Genomic DNA, 20,526 nt, shown 5'->3' with positions numbered 1-20,526 from the left:
GATTAAATTCACAAGTTTTGAAAAAAGAGATTCCCAGATTCCAGTTTTTAAAAGGTAGCTATAGTCCATTCACAAAAAATACACCTAAAACATAGTGGTGCGGAAACAATAGACGAGAATCACCGAAAAGTCTGTAGGAGGTAAATACTAACTAAAAGAAATTTGGCATGGATGATAAAAGCAGACAAATAGGCTTAACAGGAAAAAGCAAGACATTAGAATAAAGAGGTCATTATGAAATGATAAAGGGAACAATTCATTACCAAATAAAGGTTCTAAATCTTTATGAATTCATATTCAAAATCCATAAATCAAAGTTTGACAGAAGAAGAAAATTTAAATGTAAAATTATAATGGGTGATTTTAATACATCTTTATCCTAAAGAGATATTTAACAGACAAAACTGTAAAGGATATAGAAAATTTGAACAACACAATTAACAAGTGATCTGATACACATTTTTTCCCAAATTGTGGCAATCTAGTAATGGATTTGAACTTACAAATACCATTAAAAAAAAAAATAGAACAGAACTGAAAATACCAGAATATATCCCATATGGCAAAAAATAAGCATTACTTTGTAAAAACTTTTGATCTGTATATTAAGTGATGATATAAAATGTTCTTTCTGCTGTAAGTATAGTTCAAGTTGGAAAGTCTTCAATCTAATGGATTCAAAGTCTTCATCCCAAAACTGGAGCATACATATTCCTCTCAAGCACTCACAAAACAGTTGCAAGGACTTCCCTGGTGGTACAGTGGATAGGAGTCTGCCTACCAAGGCAGGGAACATGGGTTCAATCCCTGATCCGGGAAGATTCAACACGCTGCAGAGCAACTAAGCCCGTGTGCCACAGCTACTGAGCCCACCAGCCCTAGAGCCGGTGCTCCACAATAAGAGAAGCCACTCCAATGAGAAGTCCGTGCAGCAAAGCGTAGCCCCCACTCACTGCAACTAGAGAAAGCCCATTGCATAGCAACGAAGACCCAGTGCAACTAAAATAGACTAATTTAAAGACAGAAACAGTTATAAAATCTGACCATTTATTTGGCACAAAGGAGTCTCAGTCAAACCCAGAGAATCAATATCATGTCCTGAATTGTGATGAAGGATGTCCCACAAGAGCTATCTGACAGCTAGTTGGTTCCCTGTGGCTCCATCCACCAACCCTAGTTCCCTGTTATGATCCAAAACTTGCCTCTCTTGAAAGTGCAGATTAACTGGCCGGTTATTATTTGTGTCTAGCGTGCATTTAAGAAACTTTCTGGTAGAAAGAAATACAGTGAAAGCACCTGGGCGATCTTTACGAAGCTGAAAGTCCACTAAGGTTAACCGTTTCAACCTTTTTGGGATATTCCACCATAGAGAGACTACTAGAAGAAATGTACCCAAAAGGGGGGTCAAAAAATTCGAGTTTTGCACAAGTGAAGGGGTATATGGGAATCTGGGTGCATGGACAGGATGTGAACAACACAGGAAGTCAGTGAGCTGGCTGACCAGAAGGGACAATTCCAGAGGGTTAATCCTGCCAGGCCTCTTTAAGCATCTCTTCTATCCATGGAGAAAGTGACACACCTCTAGGAGTTCGAGGCCCAGAGGGCATGTCTCTTCTCATCCTTCTCAACTGCCTTTCAGTTCATTGCAGAGGTTAGTGCCTTGGGATGGGAAACCGAGATGGACCAGGCAGGAAAGGACCTGTGTCATGCTAAAGGGCTAGACAACGTGCCAAGGCAAGTTTGTCTGTTTAAGTCCTGTGCAAACTGTCGGATTAGGGGGATACAGAAGGTAAAACAGAAGGGGCAGTTAGAAGTGCTGCATCCCTGAATGTGGTGACTGGAGTGTCAGCCCTCAAAATATTCACCGGAGAGATGCGTGAAAGGACGGATAGAAGAAAGTCACAAAGTTTAAATGAGGTTAAAATGAACTGTCTTAAAGTGTACAGTCCAGTGGCCTTTGGCACACTCACAATGTTGTGCAAACCACCTCCACCCAGTTCCAAAACACTGTCATCACCCAAGAGGAAACCCCAGTCAGTCTCCCTCCTCCCCAGCCCCTAATCTGCTATCTATGGATTTACCTATCTGAACATTTCTGATAAATGTATTCGTACAACACCTGGCTTCTTTCACTTGGTATAATTTTAAGGTTCAACCCTGTAGCACATACCAATGAAAAAGAATTTCTAAGACCGTGAACTCAGAGCAGCAGGGGGAGCAGGAAGGGTAAGGATAATTGCCAGCCATTAAGCCTGGGTGACTTAAAGGACAGTGGCACCGTTAACACAGCTGGAAAGACAAGAGTGTGGTACAGGAGGGGGCAAAGGGGACAAGTCTGTTCCTGCACAGAGTGAGTTTGCAGAGCGAGGAGACACACACCCTGGAGGAGTCCCCCAGGCGCTGAAAGCACGGTCTGCAGAGAGAAGCTGCAACCGCCGAGATCCACCGTCTCACCGTCCTCCGAGGCTGGGGTGCAGACACATCCACACCCAGGTCTGTGGTGGAGATGCACAAACCGCCCTGGACCGTCTCAGAATGTGGCTCATCATCCATTTACCAGCCCTCAGGGGTGAACGATCACCAGCACGGCTCAAGACGGAGAAAACACTATCTCTCTCTAGAGCAAAACCTACGGCTAAGTCTATGGTGGCTTTGGTACAAAGCAGCCATTCACGGAGACCCCGGCTCGAATGTTCCGATGAACATTGTCTTCGCGAACTCTGAACTGGTGCACCCTGCTGCACCCAGAACGGCCCACCAGCCCCCGACCCTCCTCAGACTCTCAGTCTTGGGACTCCTTGAGCATTTTGGTGTCAGAACGCGGCCCCACCAGTCTGACTGCCACTCTGGAGGTAAGAGCACAGTGATTGTGTTCCAGATGAGCGACCCCTCTGAGTAATTTTAAGCCGTAAAGAAAGGGAGGGGCTGACCCCCCACTCCCTCCTCAGACCAGCCTGAGCCTCCACCATCAGTGGTCATTTCTCTCCCCAGAGAGCTATTTGTGACTTGATGTCAGGTCCTTCACAAATCCATTTCAGCTGGGGAAAAAGAATCCCTGCCTGCTTTAAATACACATATTTACTTATATATATAATTTATATATTTATACACAAACGTTGTTGTTGTTTAGTCACTAAGTCATGTCCGATTCTTTTGCAACCCCTGGACTGTAGCCCATCAGGCTCCTCTGTCCACGGGATTCTCCAGGCAAGAATACTGGAGTGGGTTGCCATTTCTTCCTCCAGCGGATTTTCCCGACCCAGGGGTTGAACCTGCATCTCCTATATTGGCAGGCAGATTCTTTATCACTGAGCTACTAGGGAAGTCCATACATAAAACATACACGTGTATAAAACTTAAAAATATACTTCAAAGTTGTCTTTTGTACCCTCAAGGTCAGGCTCAAACTGGAAATCTCGGGAAAAGAAATCATTACAATGATTTCTCCTAGCAAATTCAGACCAAAAGGAAAAGAGGGAAGAAAAGTTATTAGGATGCGTAAGTGTAGAGGCGAGTGGTCACAGCCAGAGGAGGGTCATTAAGCAGGACAGAACCTTCCAGGCTCCCCATCTCCTCCTCTGTGAAGCTCTCACTTGCATCCCCCACTCACCCGGAAAGTCCCCGACAACCCTTGGGATTCAGGCCCTTGTGGGAACCCCCCACAGTGACCCAGACAGACAGAATCTGGTCCATAGAGCCCAAGTCCCACGGGGCCATTCGCAAAGGGGGACAGTGACAAGACAAATAAATAGAACATGCAGTGTTTTCATGGAAGTGGCAACATACACAGAATTTACACAAATCCATAACATGTTGGCTCAGTAAACACCTTGAAGGCAGGGCATCTGCCTCCCCAGGGCCCAGTCGAGGGTCTGAGTGAAGTGTGGGTGGAGCAGTAGATGGATTAGCAGCTGAATCATGAAGTGAATCCAAAGGAACCATGAAGTGCTAAGTGTTGGCACATAACATGCTGGCTTTTTAGCCATTATCTCAAACCCTCACCACAATTTGTACCTTCATCAATATGCAGGATATTTTCCAAGAGGACATTCAGCTTTAATCTTATACTGGATGTCAACAACAAAACGGGATTTGCATTACCGTTGCAAATGAAAAAAATACATATGCATTGTCTAGACCGCTTTGCTAGAACACAGTCACTCTCTGAAATGTAAAAGAAATCTATATTTAAATCATATTGGCTGCATAACAGACACAGGCAGCACACACCCACATCTGTTGACATAGATAATGGACAAGCATAACATATTTTCCAGCTCATTGGAAGAGAAGGCTCTCGAGAAAAAAGAGACTGCCTAATTTTGTATTCTAGTAATAATACACCCCACATGGACCCATAAAGGGAACTAACAGCCAGCTCATTGGAATGGAAATTATAAAAAATAGCTTGAGACCAGGGTTCAACAAGCCTTTTCCGTAAAGGGTCAGGGAGCAGATATTTCAGGCTTTACAAGCAACACAGCCTCGGTCACATCGTCATTGCTTTTTCAGCTTTGTTTCATACTTTTTTCCCAACTCTATAAAAAATGTAAAAACCATTCTTAGTTTCCAGGCCATACAAACAGTAGCTGGCCATCCCCTGCCTTAAACCACAGTAAGACCAGGACACTTGGAAGCCACAGAGCAACTGAGTTCACGTGCCACAACTACTGAACTGGAGCTCTTGAGCCTGCATGCTGAAACTATTGAAATTCGCTGGCCTGGAGCCTGTGCTTGGCAACGAGAGAAGCCACTGCAATGACAAGCCCGTGTACTTCAACTAGAGAAGAGTCCCTGCTCGCCACAACTAGAGAAAGCCCACGCGCAGCAATGAAGACCCAGTGCAACCAAAATAAAAATACATTAATTTAAAAAAAAAAAAAAAGGACACTTGGGAGTCCCATGTTCGCAAGGGGCAAGCCCCCATCCACCTGACTCACCTCCTTCAGTCTCTCCAGCTCGTTCTGCAGGGCCTGCTTTGATATCTCCACTTCGATCATCTGCTGTCGGAGAGTTTCATTCTCGTCTTCCGCTTTAGCTCTCTTTTCCTCCACGGTTTCAAGTTCATGGTGCAATCGGACCGATACATCTTTGGCCACCTGCATCAACCCACAGACACAGTCATCTGATGGGAAGGCTTCTGTGTGCTAAGGGCACCTCCAAACCACTTCAGAGGCAGAATCACTAAGGAATATTGTGTTACACCAAAGAGCAAAGATCCTGGCAATATTAACAAGCCTACATTTAAAGGAAGGGGTATTAGTTTAAAACATGAAATCCACATTAAGGGGAAGTATGACTTTCATCTGGATTAAAAGGCCACTTTGCCACAGCCCTGTTCCTTCTGGAATATTGCTTAGAATGCCAAGTCTTCCCAGGAGCACATGCTTTAAATGATCAATTAAAAATGATCATTGGACTTACCTGGTGGTCCACTGGTTAAGAATTTGCCTGCCAAGGCAGGGGACATAGGTTCAATCCCTGGTCCGGGAAGATTCCATATGCCTCGGGGCAACTAAGTCCATGTACCACAACTACTGAGCCTGCGCTCTAGAGCTGCAACTTCCAAGCCCACGTGCTACAATTACTGAAGCCTGTGCACCTAGAAACGTACTCTGCAACCAGAGAAGCCACACTGCATGTTGGATCGAAGAGTAGCCTCTGCTCTCCACAATGAGAGAAACCCACGTGCAGCAGAGAAGTCCCAGCGCAGCCAAAAATAAATAAATAAAATGAATAACAAATAATTTTGTAAAAGATCATCAAATAAACATTTCTGTTTCTCAAAATAATTTTTAAAGAACCCTACTTGCTTAAAAAAATAATTCTGTATTCAGTACATACTTAATATAGTCAGGTTTTAAATTGCCTACTCTAATAAAACATTCAAATGCTATAAAGGCAGTTCAACATTTTCACTTTCTAAAAGGAACTAAGGAGATTTTGTAACAGAAATATAAATCACCTTTACATCACACTGAATGACATCTTGTTATTGGTTTATAAATCTGAGTTACAAAGATTCTTTTTCTGTTATTGTAATGAAAGGCTAAATGAGATTTCATAGGGACTCCGATAATAAGAAGGACATTATACATAATTCATCTCTAGATAAATGATTTGATAACTGGGGCAGGAGAGAGGCCTCAGTGGAAAGGACAAATGGAAGAAAGTCTGGGATATTTTCACCTTATTCCCACTTCTGCTGATGATTCTCAAAGACACTTTAAACAATTAAATGTGACCCTATTTCTCTTTCAGTTAAGTCACTACTACAAGTCTTACTTGGGTTACGGTAATTTCAGCATTTTTGCACCCTAGAAATAACAAAAAATGTTAAGTGACTGGGGTCAACTTTTAAAAGTGATCTTTGACTAAAACTGAATTGATAATGAATCAATTTTTTAAAACATTCCAGATCTTTAGGAGTTTCTGCACAATTTCTAAAGAATGATCAGACCAGGGGGGGAAGGTATTAATTCTTTTTTTTTAATTGAAGATCTATGATTTATTTATTCTTTTGGCAGGGGTGCCTGGTCTGTAAACTAAGATCCCACATGCCCTGGGGCAGTAACTAAAAATTTCATGTGAGTGAATGAGTGAAAGTCACTCAGTCATGTCTGACTCTTTGCCACCCCATGGACTATAGAGTCAGTGGAATTCTCCAGGCCAGAATACTGGAGTGGGTAGCCTTTCCCTTGTCTCGGGGATCTTCCTCACTCAGGGATCGAACCCAGGTCTCCTGCACTGCAGGCGGATTCTTTACCAGCTGAGCCACGAGAGAAGCCCATGAGATTATGAAGATTATCTCATGTGAGAGTATGAAGATCTCATGTGCCACAACTAAGGCTCATCACAGCCAAATAAATTAATTAAAAAAAAAAAAAAAAAGACCACGTGTAAGTGGATCCTGAGGGCTGCACTTCAGGTCTTACAGCCTTCCCAGTATTTACCCCGCTCCCAATCTTTCCTTACGGAATCATCATCATAAATGATGCCATCTCTGCAGGCAATCAAACTTTAGATTCAAACCAAACGCTGCCCTAAACTGGATCTCTAAGACACCTTCGAGGCAAACTTGTGAAATTGTATGGAAACTACCCCCGGCTTCTCTGGGGAAGGCAAGTCCCGCCCACTGTACACCTTGTGCTCACCTTCAGGTCCTGCTCCAGACTCCGGATAAGCTCCCCGTCCACCTGCCCGGTCTCCGCCACCTTCAGCCTCTTCTGCTCGGCCTTCCGGAGGCGGTACTGCAGGATTCGGCAGTTCTTGTTGGCGCGGTCCAGCTCCCGCCGCAGCTCCTGCAGCTGGTAAACCTCCTCCTCCAAGTAACTGTCTCTCATCTCTTCCATTTCCGCTCGGAGTTCATCCAACTCATCCTACACAAGCCAGACAGAGGGCACTGAGAAGCCAGGTCTATGGGACAGGGCGGAATCGCCCGTCTACTCCTGCCCTGCAGTACTGTGAACTTTCTGCAGTCACCTGTAGACTTCCGGAAACACGTGTGCAATACAGCCCAGGGACTCCGGAAATTCTCACACGAGACAGCATCACCAGATGTCTGTTCAGGTCTCGTGGATCCGGAAACCAAAAACGAGCACGGCTTAGTCATCGCAGCCTCTCAGCATTTACCCCGCTCCCAATCTTTCCTTACAGAATCCTCATCATAAATGACGCCGTCTCTGCAGGTAATCAAACCCTAGATACAAACCAAACGCTGACCTGAACTTGTGTCCCTAAGACACAAGCTAGGCAGTAAGATGAGTCAGACATTGCCTGCAAAGAACAAACTTCAGGGGGCTCATCCCTATGAATTGCCCGGGAATCATAACACACCCGCAAATGTCCTTAAAATGCTGTCCCGCCACACCAATCTTGGAACTACGTGACTCATGATTCTAAAGATAAAACCTGTGCGCTATTTCAAATACACATCGGTTTGGTTTTTTCCATTCCCCTGCCCTTCATCTCCCATCTCCACTCCACTCTGGGATCGACATGAAGATGCTGGGATACAGAAGAAACCCGGGAGTTATTCCTGGCTCCCTCCATCCCTCCCAGCCCAGCCAATGCAGTGCTGTCAGTTCAACGTCCAACCTACGGGGCTATCTCCCCAGGGCTCCATACACCATGCTCATTCCGCCTCCATTCCTCTCCAGGGAGCCACAGCTGCCCCCTCCCCTCAGGGCCAGCCTGCCCTCTCTCAGGGTCCAGGTGCAGGGGGCAGATCACCTGTGATGGTTTCTCCTTAAAAAGCTCCTCCCCAGCTCGTGACCAAGCTCATGGTAGGTAAATCAGTCAGAAGGCACACAATGCCCCCTACCGCCACTGTCTCTAGCCCCAGGCCCTGCCCCTCATATCTGCATAGTGCTAAGTCGCTTCAGTCATGTCCGACTCTGCAACCCTATGGAGTGTAGCCTGCCAGGCTCCTCTGTCCATGGGATTTCTCCCAGGCAAGAATACTGGGGTGGGTTCCCTTTTCCTTCTCCAGGGGATCTTCCCGACCCAGGGATTGAACCCGCCTCTCTATCTCGTGCATGGCAGGTAAGTTCTTTACCACGAGCGCCACTTTAAAGCCCCTCCGACTTCCTACCACCATCAAATATTATCGGTTTCTTCCTACTCTTCATCTGTCACCCACACGGGAAGGTAAGCACCAGGAAAGCAGACACCTGGAGTCTCCCAGTGTCCAGAGCAGCGTGAGCCACACAGCAGGCCCTTAATACATATTTGTGGAATGAATACACTTGAACCTCGGTCAACACCCAGGAAGACCAGCTCCTGAACGCAGTGCAGACTGGACACCACCTCACATTGTTTTGTTCCAGTCTTGTAGCCTGATCATGGACAACTCTTCCAAAAGCCACAGAAAAGGCACTAGCATGCAGGGTATATTTTCTATAATAAACGCTTCAGCGAGGAGCAACTTAGAAGGTTGGAGATTAAGAAAAGCATTCTAGGAATTGTCTTGAGTAGTTTCATATTTGACGGCATAAACGCCTCCAGACTAGGATACTCTTGGTCATCTTTTTTTTTTTGGCTGTGCCATGTGGCTTGTTTGATCTTAGTCCCCAACCAGGGATAGAACCCAGGCCCTCAGCAGTGAAACCACTGGACCACCAGGGAAGTCCTCATTCTCATTTATTTTGTTCAGTTAACACTGAGGCTCAAAGGGAAAAAATGCTCCCAGACACGGACACCCTAACTTATCAGCTCTCATTCTTTTCAGTTTGTTCCTGGAGTCTGGCCACCCTCGCTAATCCTGCATTTATTCTCAAAAACCAGGGATTTACTTACAATAAAGAAAAGAGTTTCCCAACATCAGAGCCTCAGGCAGACAAGAAATTGACTAGTAGTAAACCTCCTGCAGATTATTTTATCCTGGATAAGATCACATAGGAGATGTGTACCAAACGAACTGGGAACCCTTGTGGAAAAATAACAAATTGGCACGAACAGCGTGAAAACCACTGTCCAGCCAACCCTACCTGTGTGCAGCCATCACCTGTAGGGGAAAGGGCACATGTGAAGCATCTGATTCTCCCAAAGGCCGCCTACAGGTTCTTCCACTCTGTCCACACCACCTGACCAAGGACATGACCCACTCAGCTGACCATGGCTCCAAGTGGGGCCCATTTCAATGGCCCACGAAGGGAAGTGGATGTTAAAAATGAAAGCTTTAACAACTTCCTAGTAGCCAAACGAATAAAATGTTTTGTCTGCTAAAGATTCTTACAGAATTTCTGTACCAGTGGCGATAATCTCATTAAAAATAAAAGATGTCTGGAAATTCCCTGATGGTCCAGTGGTTAAGACTCTGTGCTTCCAAATGCAGAGGGCACGGGTTCGATTCCTGGTTAGAAAACTAAGATCCCACATGCCATGTAGTGGGGCCAAAAAAAAAATTATATATAAAAAAAAATAAGGTGTTCTTATGTGTCTTAAGCGGAGAAGGCAATGGCACCCCACTCTAGTACTCTTGCCTGGCAAGTCCCATGGATGGAGGAGCCTGGTGGGCTGCAGTCCATGGGGTCACCAAGAGTCGGACACAACTGAGATACTTCACTTTCACTTTTCACTTTCATGCATTGGAGGAGGAAATGGCAACCCACTCCAAAATTCTTGCCTGGAGAATCCCAGGGACGGGGGAGCCTGGTGGGCTGCTGTCTATGGGGTTGCACAGAGCTGGACACGACTGAAGTGACTTAGCAGCATGTGTCTTAAGAAAGGTAACTCTTAGGGAATTGCCTCCAGTAGTTAAGACTTTACCTTCCAATGCAGGTGGTGTGGGTTTGACCCCTGGTTGGGGAAAGCTAAGATCCCATGTGCTTCAAGGCCAAATAATCAAAACGTAAAGTAGATGCAATATTATAACAAATTCAATAGAGACTTTTAAAATAATCCACATTAAAAAATCTTTTAGAAAAAGGTAAATCTTAATGTTGAAAATGTTATGACATATAAGCAAGTTTCATTGGCTTTTTTCTTCTTCTTCTTCATGGAGGACCCTTCCTATAAATCTTGTTCCAATAGGAAAGTTTGCTGGAATTGGGGTTTACTGGGTGGAACAGAGGCCAGACAGTGGACAGAATGGACAGGCTGGGCTCTTCAAGGGCCTAGAGAACACACTGACTTCTGGAAGGGCCTTTCAACCTGCAGCAGAGAGACTGTTTCTGATGCCGAATCCCCGCACTGAGCCATGAGAGCCTTGCCCTTGACCCAACCCCTGCCAGAGGAGACCAGCCACCACAGCCTACAAGCTTTCAAACAGGCCTGTGCATGCCATCCTCCCATAAAGAGAGTTAGTCCTGAATCTTCAAAATCAATGTCAAGCTTCTCAGGTCCCTTCTGCAAATCTGATTTGACTTTGAGAAAAAGCTTAATCTAGGTGTCTGAATACAGTTAGTTAATTATTACACTGGGTAACTAATAAAAATATTTCAACATAAGCAGTAATCACTGTATATATCCAGGGGTACCCACAAATATCCAGTGGCGTTGGCACTCCATTTATGAAGGCACTGTGTGCGAAGGCTTTTCCTTCTACTCAAAGTGTTAGTCTCTTAGTTGTGTCTGACTCTGTGTGACCCCATGGATGGTGGCCCACCAGGTTTCTCTGTCCATGGTATTCTCTGGCAAGAATACTGGAGTGGGTAGCCATTCCCTTCTCCAAGGGATCTTCCCAGCCCAAGGATCGAACCTGGGTCTCCTGTATTACAGGCAGATTCTTTACCATTTGAGCCACCAGGGCAGCCCTTTCTAGAAAGCTTGTCAAGTCATTAATGCTGAAAATTACCTATTACTCAAACATGAATTTTAAAATGTGACGTAGTCATAAAAAAACATATGGTAGGACTTCCACTTAAAAAAATGTTCTCTGGTTTTTCAGACTTTGTAATGGGGGGGCCCCTCATCAACCCTACGATTAAACGCTAGTTATGCTCTACAGACGCCTGCACCCGTGCTATGGACTGAAAAAGCCTGTTCCAGGGTTCGATGTACCCACACCTCCAGATCACTCAGCAGGCCAGATGTAAACAGCTAATAGCTCTTGGCATAAATAACCACTAACATTAGTCGCTTTGAAAAGAAAATTAGGAAGAGATTGTAATTGCATGTATTTGAATCACTGCTTTTATAACTCATATTTTATCTAAATTTGTGGACCAGCAGACACCCTTTCTTTAGCATTTCGCCTTCGTTACTAAGCCTACGATAAGCCTGCAGGGACACACGGCCCCCACAAGATGGACAAAGAGGCCAAACTCACACTGGTGAACACACCCAAAGCCTCTCGGCTGATAACTGGAAGCCCAGCTACAAACCCAGGCTTTCTGGCTCCACACACATACTCTTTCCAGTAAATGGGAGAAATTATCAGCAACCACCAGGACACGTGAAACAAGAAGCTTTAAATCACACTTGCAAAAAGCCTGTCGGCGCAAAATAACAGCAAGCTGACGTTTAGAACTTGACATTGTCAATGTGTGGGTATATTCGTTTTCACAACTGGTCCTCACCAAAGCACCGCAATGTGCATAAAAGGTATTAATACCCTCCATTTTTAAAATGAGCATACTGAAACCCTAAACGTTTAAATGGCTTCCAAACACTTGTCTGTTGCAGAGACAGGATGAGGCCAGGGTTTCAACTCTTTTCAAAAAGCCTTGAAAAAAACAATTTTCAGGTTCAGTGAAAAGAAGTTATAAGAAAAGCAAATTACAAACCATGTAGGCAGGAAGCAGACATTTGAAAAGCAAAAACTGTGATTATTCAGATTAGGGTCATGATGGGAGAGTGATTTTTCAAACGAACATTACATTAATTTTCTGACAGCATGCTCTAATGTAGAAAACATTGTATCAAAGAACCTTAAAGATGTCTGCCATTTAAATGCTTAACAAACCCAATCAAGCAGAACATATAATGTTTCTGCTAGACTAAATTTACACACAGTAAGAGCAGAAAACTGTTGGTTTTTAATACAGATAATGAGAAAATTTCCCTTAATCAAGTTTTATATTGAATTAACAACAGGTCTGTCAGATACTCAAATGTTAGATCATTATCTCATTAAAAAGCTAATTTAGCTTTAACTAAATATACTTTTCGAATTTTGTATAGCATGAAACCTTGAAGTACTAGAGAGCTCCCCAACTATTCCCCTTCACCTGCAGATAACAAATCAAGCTTTATTTTATACTCGTGAGTGTGTATATGTGTGCTCAGGAGTATCCAACTCTCTGTAGCCCCATGGACTGGAGCCCCCCAGGCCCCTCTATCCGTGGAATTTTCCAGGCAAAAATACTGGGTACCATTTCCTTCTCCAGGGGAGTTTCCCGACCCAGGGATTAAACCCGTCTCTTGTATCTCCCTGCACTGGCAGGCAGATTCTTTTACTACTAGTGCCGTCTGGGAAGCCCCGTGTGTGTGTGTGTGTGTGTGTGTGTGTGTGTGTGTGTGTGTGTATACACACACACACACATATACATACACCAGATTTAAGAAAAAATGAGGTACCATGTGTGCACTAGAATAAACCAAGATTAAAATGTCAAAGAAAATCTCTTTGAGGATAGTTTATCCACAAATATAAAAACCAAATCCTTGGTTTCATAGTAAAAGTGATGAAAACCCTTGATCATACTGATGATCTTGGTGCTGCTGCTGCTGCTAAGTTGCTTCAGTCGTGTCCAACTCTGTGCGACCCCACAGACGGCAGCCCACCAGGCTCCTCTGTCCATGGGATTCTCCAGGCAAGAACACTGGAGTGGGTTGCCATTTCCTCCTCCAATGCTTCCCTTTAAACAACTTAAAATCAATAACTAGTCCTACTTTAATCACTCCCTCTTTAAACACACTCAATTTAGACAGTGAGCAGTCAGCTGGCTACTGTTGCAATAATTCCCTCCTCTGGGAGTTGCAGACCCTTAACTATTGTCTACTGTAATATACAAATAATCCACCTCCTTTCCCTCCCATCAATGGAAATGTGCTCTGCAGAGTCCCAGCTGAGGCTCAGAAGACACAGGGGGGCTCAGCCATTGTTTACAAGTGCCAGTTCATCCAGCAGCCACGGCCCCCCTGTGCCCTGGTCCACATTATCTCGCCACCTAAGATGATTACAGCCGCTTGTTTGCAGGCTGAATAAAGAATGGGTGTGGAAAGCAGAAGGTCAGGAAAGAATAGGGACACTGTCTGCTTCAACCTTCCAGGAGGGAGGGGGGTAGGCAGGGAGGAGCTGAAGCACTTTATGCTCAGAACTGTTTATTCTTGCCTCAGTGTCCACCCCACCCCCACCCCTTCCTGGCCATTCAGAGTGCCTGGAATCTTCACGGCTGGATTTAACCAAATCATTGCAGATCCTGAAACTCCCAAGACCCCAAGAGAGAAGCAGGATGCCGAGGCCAAGGCTGGGCCAGTGCTGAGGCAGTGAAACTGCTCCACCCGAATGGCCTCCCCAGCAGCCCCCTTGAGAACTCACTGCTCTTCCACATTCCCATGGTGTCTGCTTTGAGCTAGCAGGCACTTTGCTTGTTTTCACCAAAAATAATTCTTAGGAGGTAACCGAAAGGGCAGAGCAAATTCAGCAGCCCTCCCCAGGCCGACCTTGGAGCCCCCAGGACTGGGGCCCTTTGGAAGTACACTACTTGGGGGTGGGGGGAAGGGTGTCCTGCTAGCATCCCCCACCAATGTGAGAAGCATTTCCAAAATAGGCCAATAAATGCAAAGCAATTAAACCCTCCTGAAAAGCCTGTGGAAACAGAACATAATTAATATGTTCACAATGAGCTCCAGGGCTTGTCTGATTGAGCGCTGGAGCAAAACACAGTGATGGTGGGCAGGCAGAGATCACGATGGCCAGCGTTTCTCAGACACCCTGGTCACTAAGATGGACCTGAGTCTGGTCTGAGAAAGAAGCAAAGCCCTTTGGACAACTGACTTCAATCTCCTATCTTCACTCCTGAAGCCTTCCAAATTACATACAAGTTCATCTGCAGTCAAGGGCCAACAGGGCTTTTCTGACTGCTTTCATGCAAAAAGCCAACTACCCGGACTGAGTACTTACTCATCATCTAGTTACCCTGCTTCCCTGGTGCCTCAGTGGTAAAAAATCTGCCTGCCAATGCAGGAGATGATGGTTCGATCCCTGGGTTGGGAAGATACCTTGGAGAAGGAAATGGCAACCCACTCCAGTATTCTTGCCTGGAAAACTCCATGGACAGAGGAGCCTGGCGGGCTATAGTCCATGGGGTTGCAAGAGTCAGAGACGACTTAGCGACTAAACAACATCATATAGTCACCGTGGTGCCTGGTGATGGCAGAATGACTCGAGGATGGCCCCATTCAGCGCCACACTACAGAGGCGGGCGCTTCTCTGTTGACAGCTGATTTCTGGAAAAACACAGCAGTCTGGCTAAAAAACAAAATTCCACTCGAATTTCCCAATCAATAACACATCATCCTTAGTCTTCTGCTTGATTACTCTCGGTTCATTCTTCTCACTTGAGTTTCATACAACAGTGGTGACAGAACTGACTCAGGAAAGCCTGTAATACTGTGGTCACCATCCTCCAGAATATATCAAAGTAAAATTTCTGGGTGGAGTCTCCTAATCTCCAGAGTCCTATGCAACATTTCCTAAGGAAGGAGTAGGTCAGGGACTAATTTATCGGCCATCTAAAAAAAAAAAACCACCACCACTGGTGCAGGCTCTAAAATCCATGTGCAAAAGCAGGCTTACAGCAAAGGTCATTGCTTTGTGAGGTCAGGGATGCTCCCAGCCCGATCCCACACATGTGGGCAGGCTCACTGACCTTAAGAAAAGTCTAGCAGGACTGTTGTCTTTCATCCCCAAATTGAATGGCTGTCACTTAAGCTACTGAAGAGCCAACCATGTAACTCACGCATGTGTTTGTGATCAGCCTGATGTCCCAGCCTCCCCAGACTGTCTCTGCCTCTTCTCTCCTGCTGTCAGAGGAACCGCTGGGAGATGGACTCGGGTCAGAAACGTTCGGCCATGACCACCACAGGAAATGGCAACTGACATTTCCCACAGATTAAACACTGCCGGGGGGGGGGGGTCTATGGGACCCCAAACAGTCCGGTAGAGAAGTGCTCACTGTGGCCCTTTGGCCTAAAAAGAGAGGTTCCTCAAAAAAGCTAAATGCTGGGTATGGCCCAAGCTAATAAGACAACTCTAAGGCAGGCGTGGCTCTTCTCAGCCTTGATGGAAACAAGGATGCAGCCTGGAGCCGGGAGAGAACAGAGGTCTGGAGGCCGGGGAAATACCAGCTGCATCACTTACTAGCTGGGTGACCTTGGACACGTAGGTACATCTTCTCGGATCTCAGCGACCTTGTCAGTGAAATTAGGGTTGTGATAAACACAACAAAGATACCCTGTGTTTCGAGATTCGCTGAAATATCAAACACACCAGAGCAGACTCCAGGGTCAGACACCTACTTCCTTCACTGAGAATCCAATGATGTGAAAAAAATAATAATAAAGCAAATAACCAGCGGCCTGAGTGAGCCCTGAAATGATGCTGAACTGCCTGCCTTGAGATCAGATGTCATGAGAAACATCTATTTGCTCTGAGGCTACAAAATTCAAAGATGGTCTTTCTCACCCTCAGGGAGCTTACCTCCAGGGCAGATTTACAAAAGCCCTGGTTTCACATCAGAGTAATGCTAATACCGTGGCCCTTTCTCTTCCATACTCTCACATTTCACTCTGCTGTCTATTACATAAGAGTCGGTGACCAGAGCAAATGTACTACTGGCAACATTTTATTCGGAGTCCCCATCTGCTCTCTTTTCCCACCGCGATCCTCCTCTGCCTCTTTGAACAGGATAAAAACCACCATGGGGGCTCAGTGGGTTAGAGCAGCCTCTGCAGCTTGGGTATAGGAACACTCCTCAGTCCACTGCTCTGACCCCAGCTTAACTACACAGATCACCTCCACGCACCTTAAAAGCCCACATCCGTGTCCCACCAGCCACCCGGGGACCTCCATCAGGGAGAGTCAGCCTTTGCTGAGAAAATGGGGAGAATCACAAAACGTACTGATGAGGAGGGCCGCTGCATTTGGGAGGAGATATATATTTAACCATCTTAACAGAAGGAGGAGATTTACACGGTGGAGCTGTTGACTAACCTGAGCATCACAATAAATTAAGACAGATGCATTCAGTACCACCCTCCTTGTTTTGGAGTCACCCGGCGTGCCCTGACCTCCCCACCCCATACGGTCTAAATCCTCTTTTCTGCAGCGCCTGCTCTTCTCCTCCTCCTCCTGGAAAACATGGAGTCAGACTTGTGCCCCAAAGCTACCAAGACCCAGAAGCCACTCAGAGCACGCCGCAAAGCGCTCAATGGACGCACAGGCTGTGAGTCCCTCGAAAGAGCGGGCGCGAGTGGCCTCTCCTGACACGGAAAAACCGGCTGGTGGACACGTACAAAGGACCGGCCAGCAAGACTGCGTGGCGTCTCCGCCCAGGCCGCGCTCAAGGGACTCCTGAGCTGTAGGTTTATCACTGAAAGCGGTGTGACCCGGCTGTCTGCGCCCGGGGGAGACTCGGAGAGCACCCGGCCTTCTTAACTGCGGGAAAAGGGGAAGGCGAGTCTGCACCCTCCGAGACCCGCACTCGGCGCACGGGGTCCCGCTCAGAGATTCTCGGCTGGGGACAAGCCGCGCCCACAGGTGAGGGGGCAGGGGGTCGACTGCGTCTCCAAAAGGCGGTCACAGCCGCCTCTCTAGTTAACGCAGCGTCAACTGGGGCAGAGGCATCCGAGGGAAGACGCGAGACTTTCTAGAAACAAGCTAAGTGGGTGGAGAAGCGGCTGGACCCACAGGTCTCGCTGCTCCTTCCACAACTTTGGCTCAAGTTCCCAGCGCCCGGCGTGTCGGGCGCAGGAAAGTGACTGGCACTTGGAGGAAGCGCTTTCGGGGCCGGGACGCCGGGGCTCGCAGGTCCCAGCCCGCACCCAGACCTGGGGCTGCCGCCGGGACACCTGCGGCGGGGCAGGCTGCGCACCTTGAGATAGTCGTTCTCCGAGCGCAGCTCCTCCATCTCCCGCAGCAGCTCCTCCTCCTCCGCCGCCGGGACCAACCGGTGCTGCTCGCCCAGCCCGTGCTCCCTGGGGGTCGCGGGACCCGTTCGCTCCGGCGGTGCGCGCCCCGCGACATCCTCCACCACGCCCGGCCCCGGGGACGCCGAGGGGACCCCACTGGGGCTGTTCCGACCCCCAAGGCAGGCGGCGGGGGTCGCGGCGAGGAGTCCCGGGGGCTCGGGGCTGTCTGGCGGCGGCCCCCGAGCTGGGGGGCTGGTCGTGGGGGCTCCTCGCAGAGGTTCCCGGTCGCTGGAGCCCGTGCCGGACTCGGCGTCACTACTGGCGGCGGGGAGCAGGCGCTGCTCGTCGGAAAGAGGGTCGGAGGGGCAGTCGGAGAGATCGGAGCTGCTGTCTGTGTGGCTGATGCGCGAGCCGGGGGCCGGGGAGCCGGCCGCGGAAGTCACGGCGAGGATCACGGCCGGGACCGCGACGGCGGGGACCCGGGGCCCGGCGGCGCGGGCGGGGACAGCTCCGGAGGCGCGTTTGGCTCTGCGGCCCTTGGCAGCGGCGGGCGGCGGCTCGGCCCCGGGCGGTGGCTTCCCTACCCGGGGCAGCGGCTCGGCGGGCGCCGCGCGTGCCACCCTCCTGGGGCCCGGAGCGGCCTTAGCGCCGCCCGCTGCCCTGGCCCCGGCGCCCGGCGGCGGCTTGTCCTTCGCGCCGGGAGCGCCACCGCTCCGCCGGGAGAGGCGGCCGGGCGCGGCCGGGGGCCCCGGCGAGGGCGGCGCCTTGCCCGCGAGGCTGGGAGAGCGCGGGGCGGCGGGCGCCGGGGCTCGGCCCGAGGAGGGGGCGGCCTGGCCGGGGGCCGCAGGCCGGCCGTGCAGGTCCTTGAGAAACGGTCTGGCTGGCGAGGGTGCGCGGTGCAGCCGTCTCCGTTCCGCCAGCGGGTGGAGGTGGTGGTGCTGGCGGTGGTGCTGGCCGGGCGGCTGCGGCTTCGGGTCCTGGGCGCCGCCGCCCGCGGGGCCGTTCAGCGTCTCCATGGCCGGGGCCCGGGCCGCGAGCAGCAGCTCGGGCGGCGGATGCTCCGGGCGGCGGCGGCGGCGGCGTGCAGCCTCCCCGCGTGCCCGCTCATCACTGTCCGCTAGCCCCGCCCGGTCTGCGCCCCGCGCTCCCGCGCCGCCGCCGGCCCCGCACCCCGGCCCCGAGGATCCCTGCGGGGTTCGCCGCCGTCCCCGGCTCTCCCCGGGCCGAGGTCACCAGTGCACGCGTTCTCCCGGCGCGGCGGCTCCCAGCCTCTCGCATCCCCGGCAAGCTACGCGCCAGGCTCGCACACCCGCCCGAGTCCGGCGGCGGCGCTGGCTGCGAGCTCCCCGCTCCAGCCCCTGCTCCCCGCCCACGGCCCGCCCTGCTCCGCGCCCGCCCGGCCTGCGCCCCCCCGCCCTCCGCCGCCCGGTGCGCATGTCCCGCCTCCTGCCAGCCGGCGCGGCGGTGGGGGCGGGGTTGCGCTCCCTGGCGGCGCACGATCTACGGGCCCCCAACCCTCTCCGCCTGGGACCCTCTTGCTTGTGGGGGCTCAGGGGACAGTGCGGGAGCTGGCGGAGGGAGGAAGAGGGCAGGCGCAGAGGCGAGGTGGTGGTGGGAGGAGGCTGGAGGCGGGGGAGGCAGCCGGTGTGCCCTCTGAGGAGTGCGCCTCGGGGTGCCGGCGTGGAACAATGCCCCCTCCACAGGCCCCCGCATCCAGCCCGGCCTCCCAGGGCCTCCGAGTTACGCCCCGCCGGAGCTGGGCCGAAGTCCACTTTCCAGCTGGGCCGGGGTCCACACTACTTTGAGGACTGGTGTGACCACCGCCCCCCCAGTCCCGCACCGCCCTGTCGCGTCCGAAGGCGCACGGGGCTCCACAGTTGGCACCCAGTGGCCTCTGGAGCCCCAGGGAAGAGCCGCTGTCCGACGCAGCTCGCCGACGTCAGTAAGGGAACTCACATGTAGTGTCGGCTGCGAGCCAGGCCCTAGTAGACACCCCACAGGCATTGTTTCATTTCACCCTCGGAACAAGCCTGACTCTGAACTCCTGTCTTCTTGAAGGACAAGGCGTGGGCGCGGGAGGTGAAGTCAGTGCAGTGGCCCGTGCATGCTGGCCCGGACTCACACCCGGGCTTGTGCAATCCTCAGTCCCACACGCCCACCCCCCGGAGAATGAGGCCGGTAGACCACTGGAGAGTCTTAACGTGGGCCACTGACCTTTTCAAACCTCTGTTCCCGCCCCTGTCCAATTAGAAAGTACCTCCACCTGAATGTGGGGTCTGATCGAGGATGAGAAAGCACTGTGTCAACTGTAAAGTGCTTTTCAATACCAGTGAGTGCAGGTTTTGTTCCAGGCGTTGGATTGTAGAGAAAAACCTTCCTGTTCTGTTACAAGTTAATCACTAAAGGCATGTTGCTATGAACTTAAGTTATAATGGCTTGCCCATCTCTGGGAGCCCTACCTGCCAGGGAATGAGCTTCAGGCTCCAACACCTTTGTTAAGCTCTCAGAAGATTCCCTGGCCAGGCCCCACCTGTGAGTGGCTGCTGGAAGGAAGAAATAACACCCCGCCTCCTCCAGAGCTGGGCCAGAAACTCATCTCTATTCCCTCCCCTTTTTAGTATAAAAGAAGTCTGAATCCTAACTTGGGGTAGATGGCTCTTTGGGACAGTAGGCCATTGACTTCTGGGGCTGCTAGCTTTTCACTATTCCTTGTGCCAACAGCTCATCTCTGGACTTACTGGCCTATTAGGCAGTGAGTGGAGAGAGTTGGGACTCAGTAACAGGATGATGGGTAAATATCCAGGGAATAAGGGTCAGTCTGCCAGTCTAGCTGGAGGCAAAGGCAGGCAGTGCTTACAAGTTGCTGGGGTGGGCAGGGACCCTGAGTCTGGGTGAGTGCCCAGGATGTGTAAGTGAGTGCCCAGGACGTGTGCAGGGCAGTGGTTGTAG

The 20,526-nt window shown here is 49.7% G+C and overlaps 1 protein-coding gene across 5 annotated transcripts in view; it reads right to left on the bottom strand.

Moving 5' to 3' along the window:
* MTCL1 (microtubule crosslinking factor 1) overlaps positions 1 to 18,954 on the bottom strand; it is a 113,508-nt gene extending 94,554 nt beyond the window's left edge. For 2 of the 5 annotated variants that reach the window (XM_059881044.1, XM_010818953.4), the window contains exons 1-3: positions 17,541 to 18,953; positions 7,155 to 7,379; positions 4,941 to 5,099 (exon numbers count right to left, since the gene is read on the bottom strand). In XM_059881044.1, the coding sequence (XP_059737027.1) occupies positions 4,941 to 5,099; positions 7,155 to 7,379; positions 17,541 to 18,593 (1,437 nt within the window). In that variant the 5' untranslated portion in view covers positions 18,594 to 18,953. Of the gene's footprint in view, positions 1 to 4,940; positions 5,100 to 7,154; positions 7,380 to 17,540 lie in introns of all 5 variants that reach the window. The other 3 variants (XM_024984415.2, XM_005224298.5, XM_059881043.1) reach the window with 2 other exon arrangements.
* Between the last annotated feature and the right edge of the window lie 1,572 nt (positions 18,955 to 20,526).

Source organism: Bos taurus, chromosome 24 (genome assembly GCF_002263795.3).
Source record: "Bos taurus isolate L1 Dominette 01449 registration number 42190680 breed Hereford chromosome 24, ARS-UCD2.0, whole genome shotgun sequence".
In the NCBI taxonomy this organism is placed as follows: Eukaryota; Metazoa; Chordata; class Mammalia; order Artiodactyla; family Bovidae; genus Bos; species Bos taurus.
This window is presented reverse-complemented; position numbering and strand designations above follow the sequence as displayed.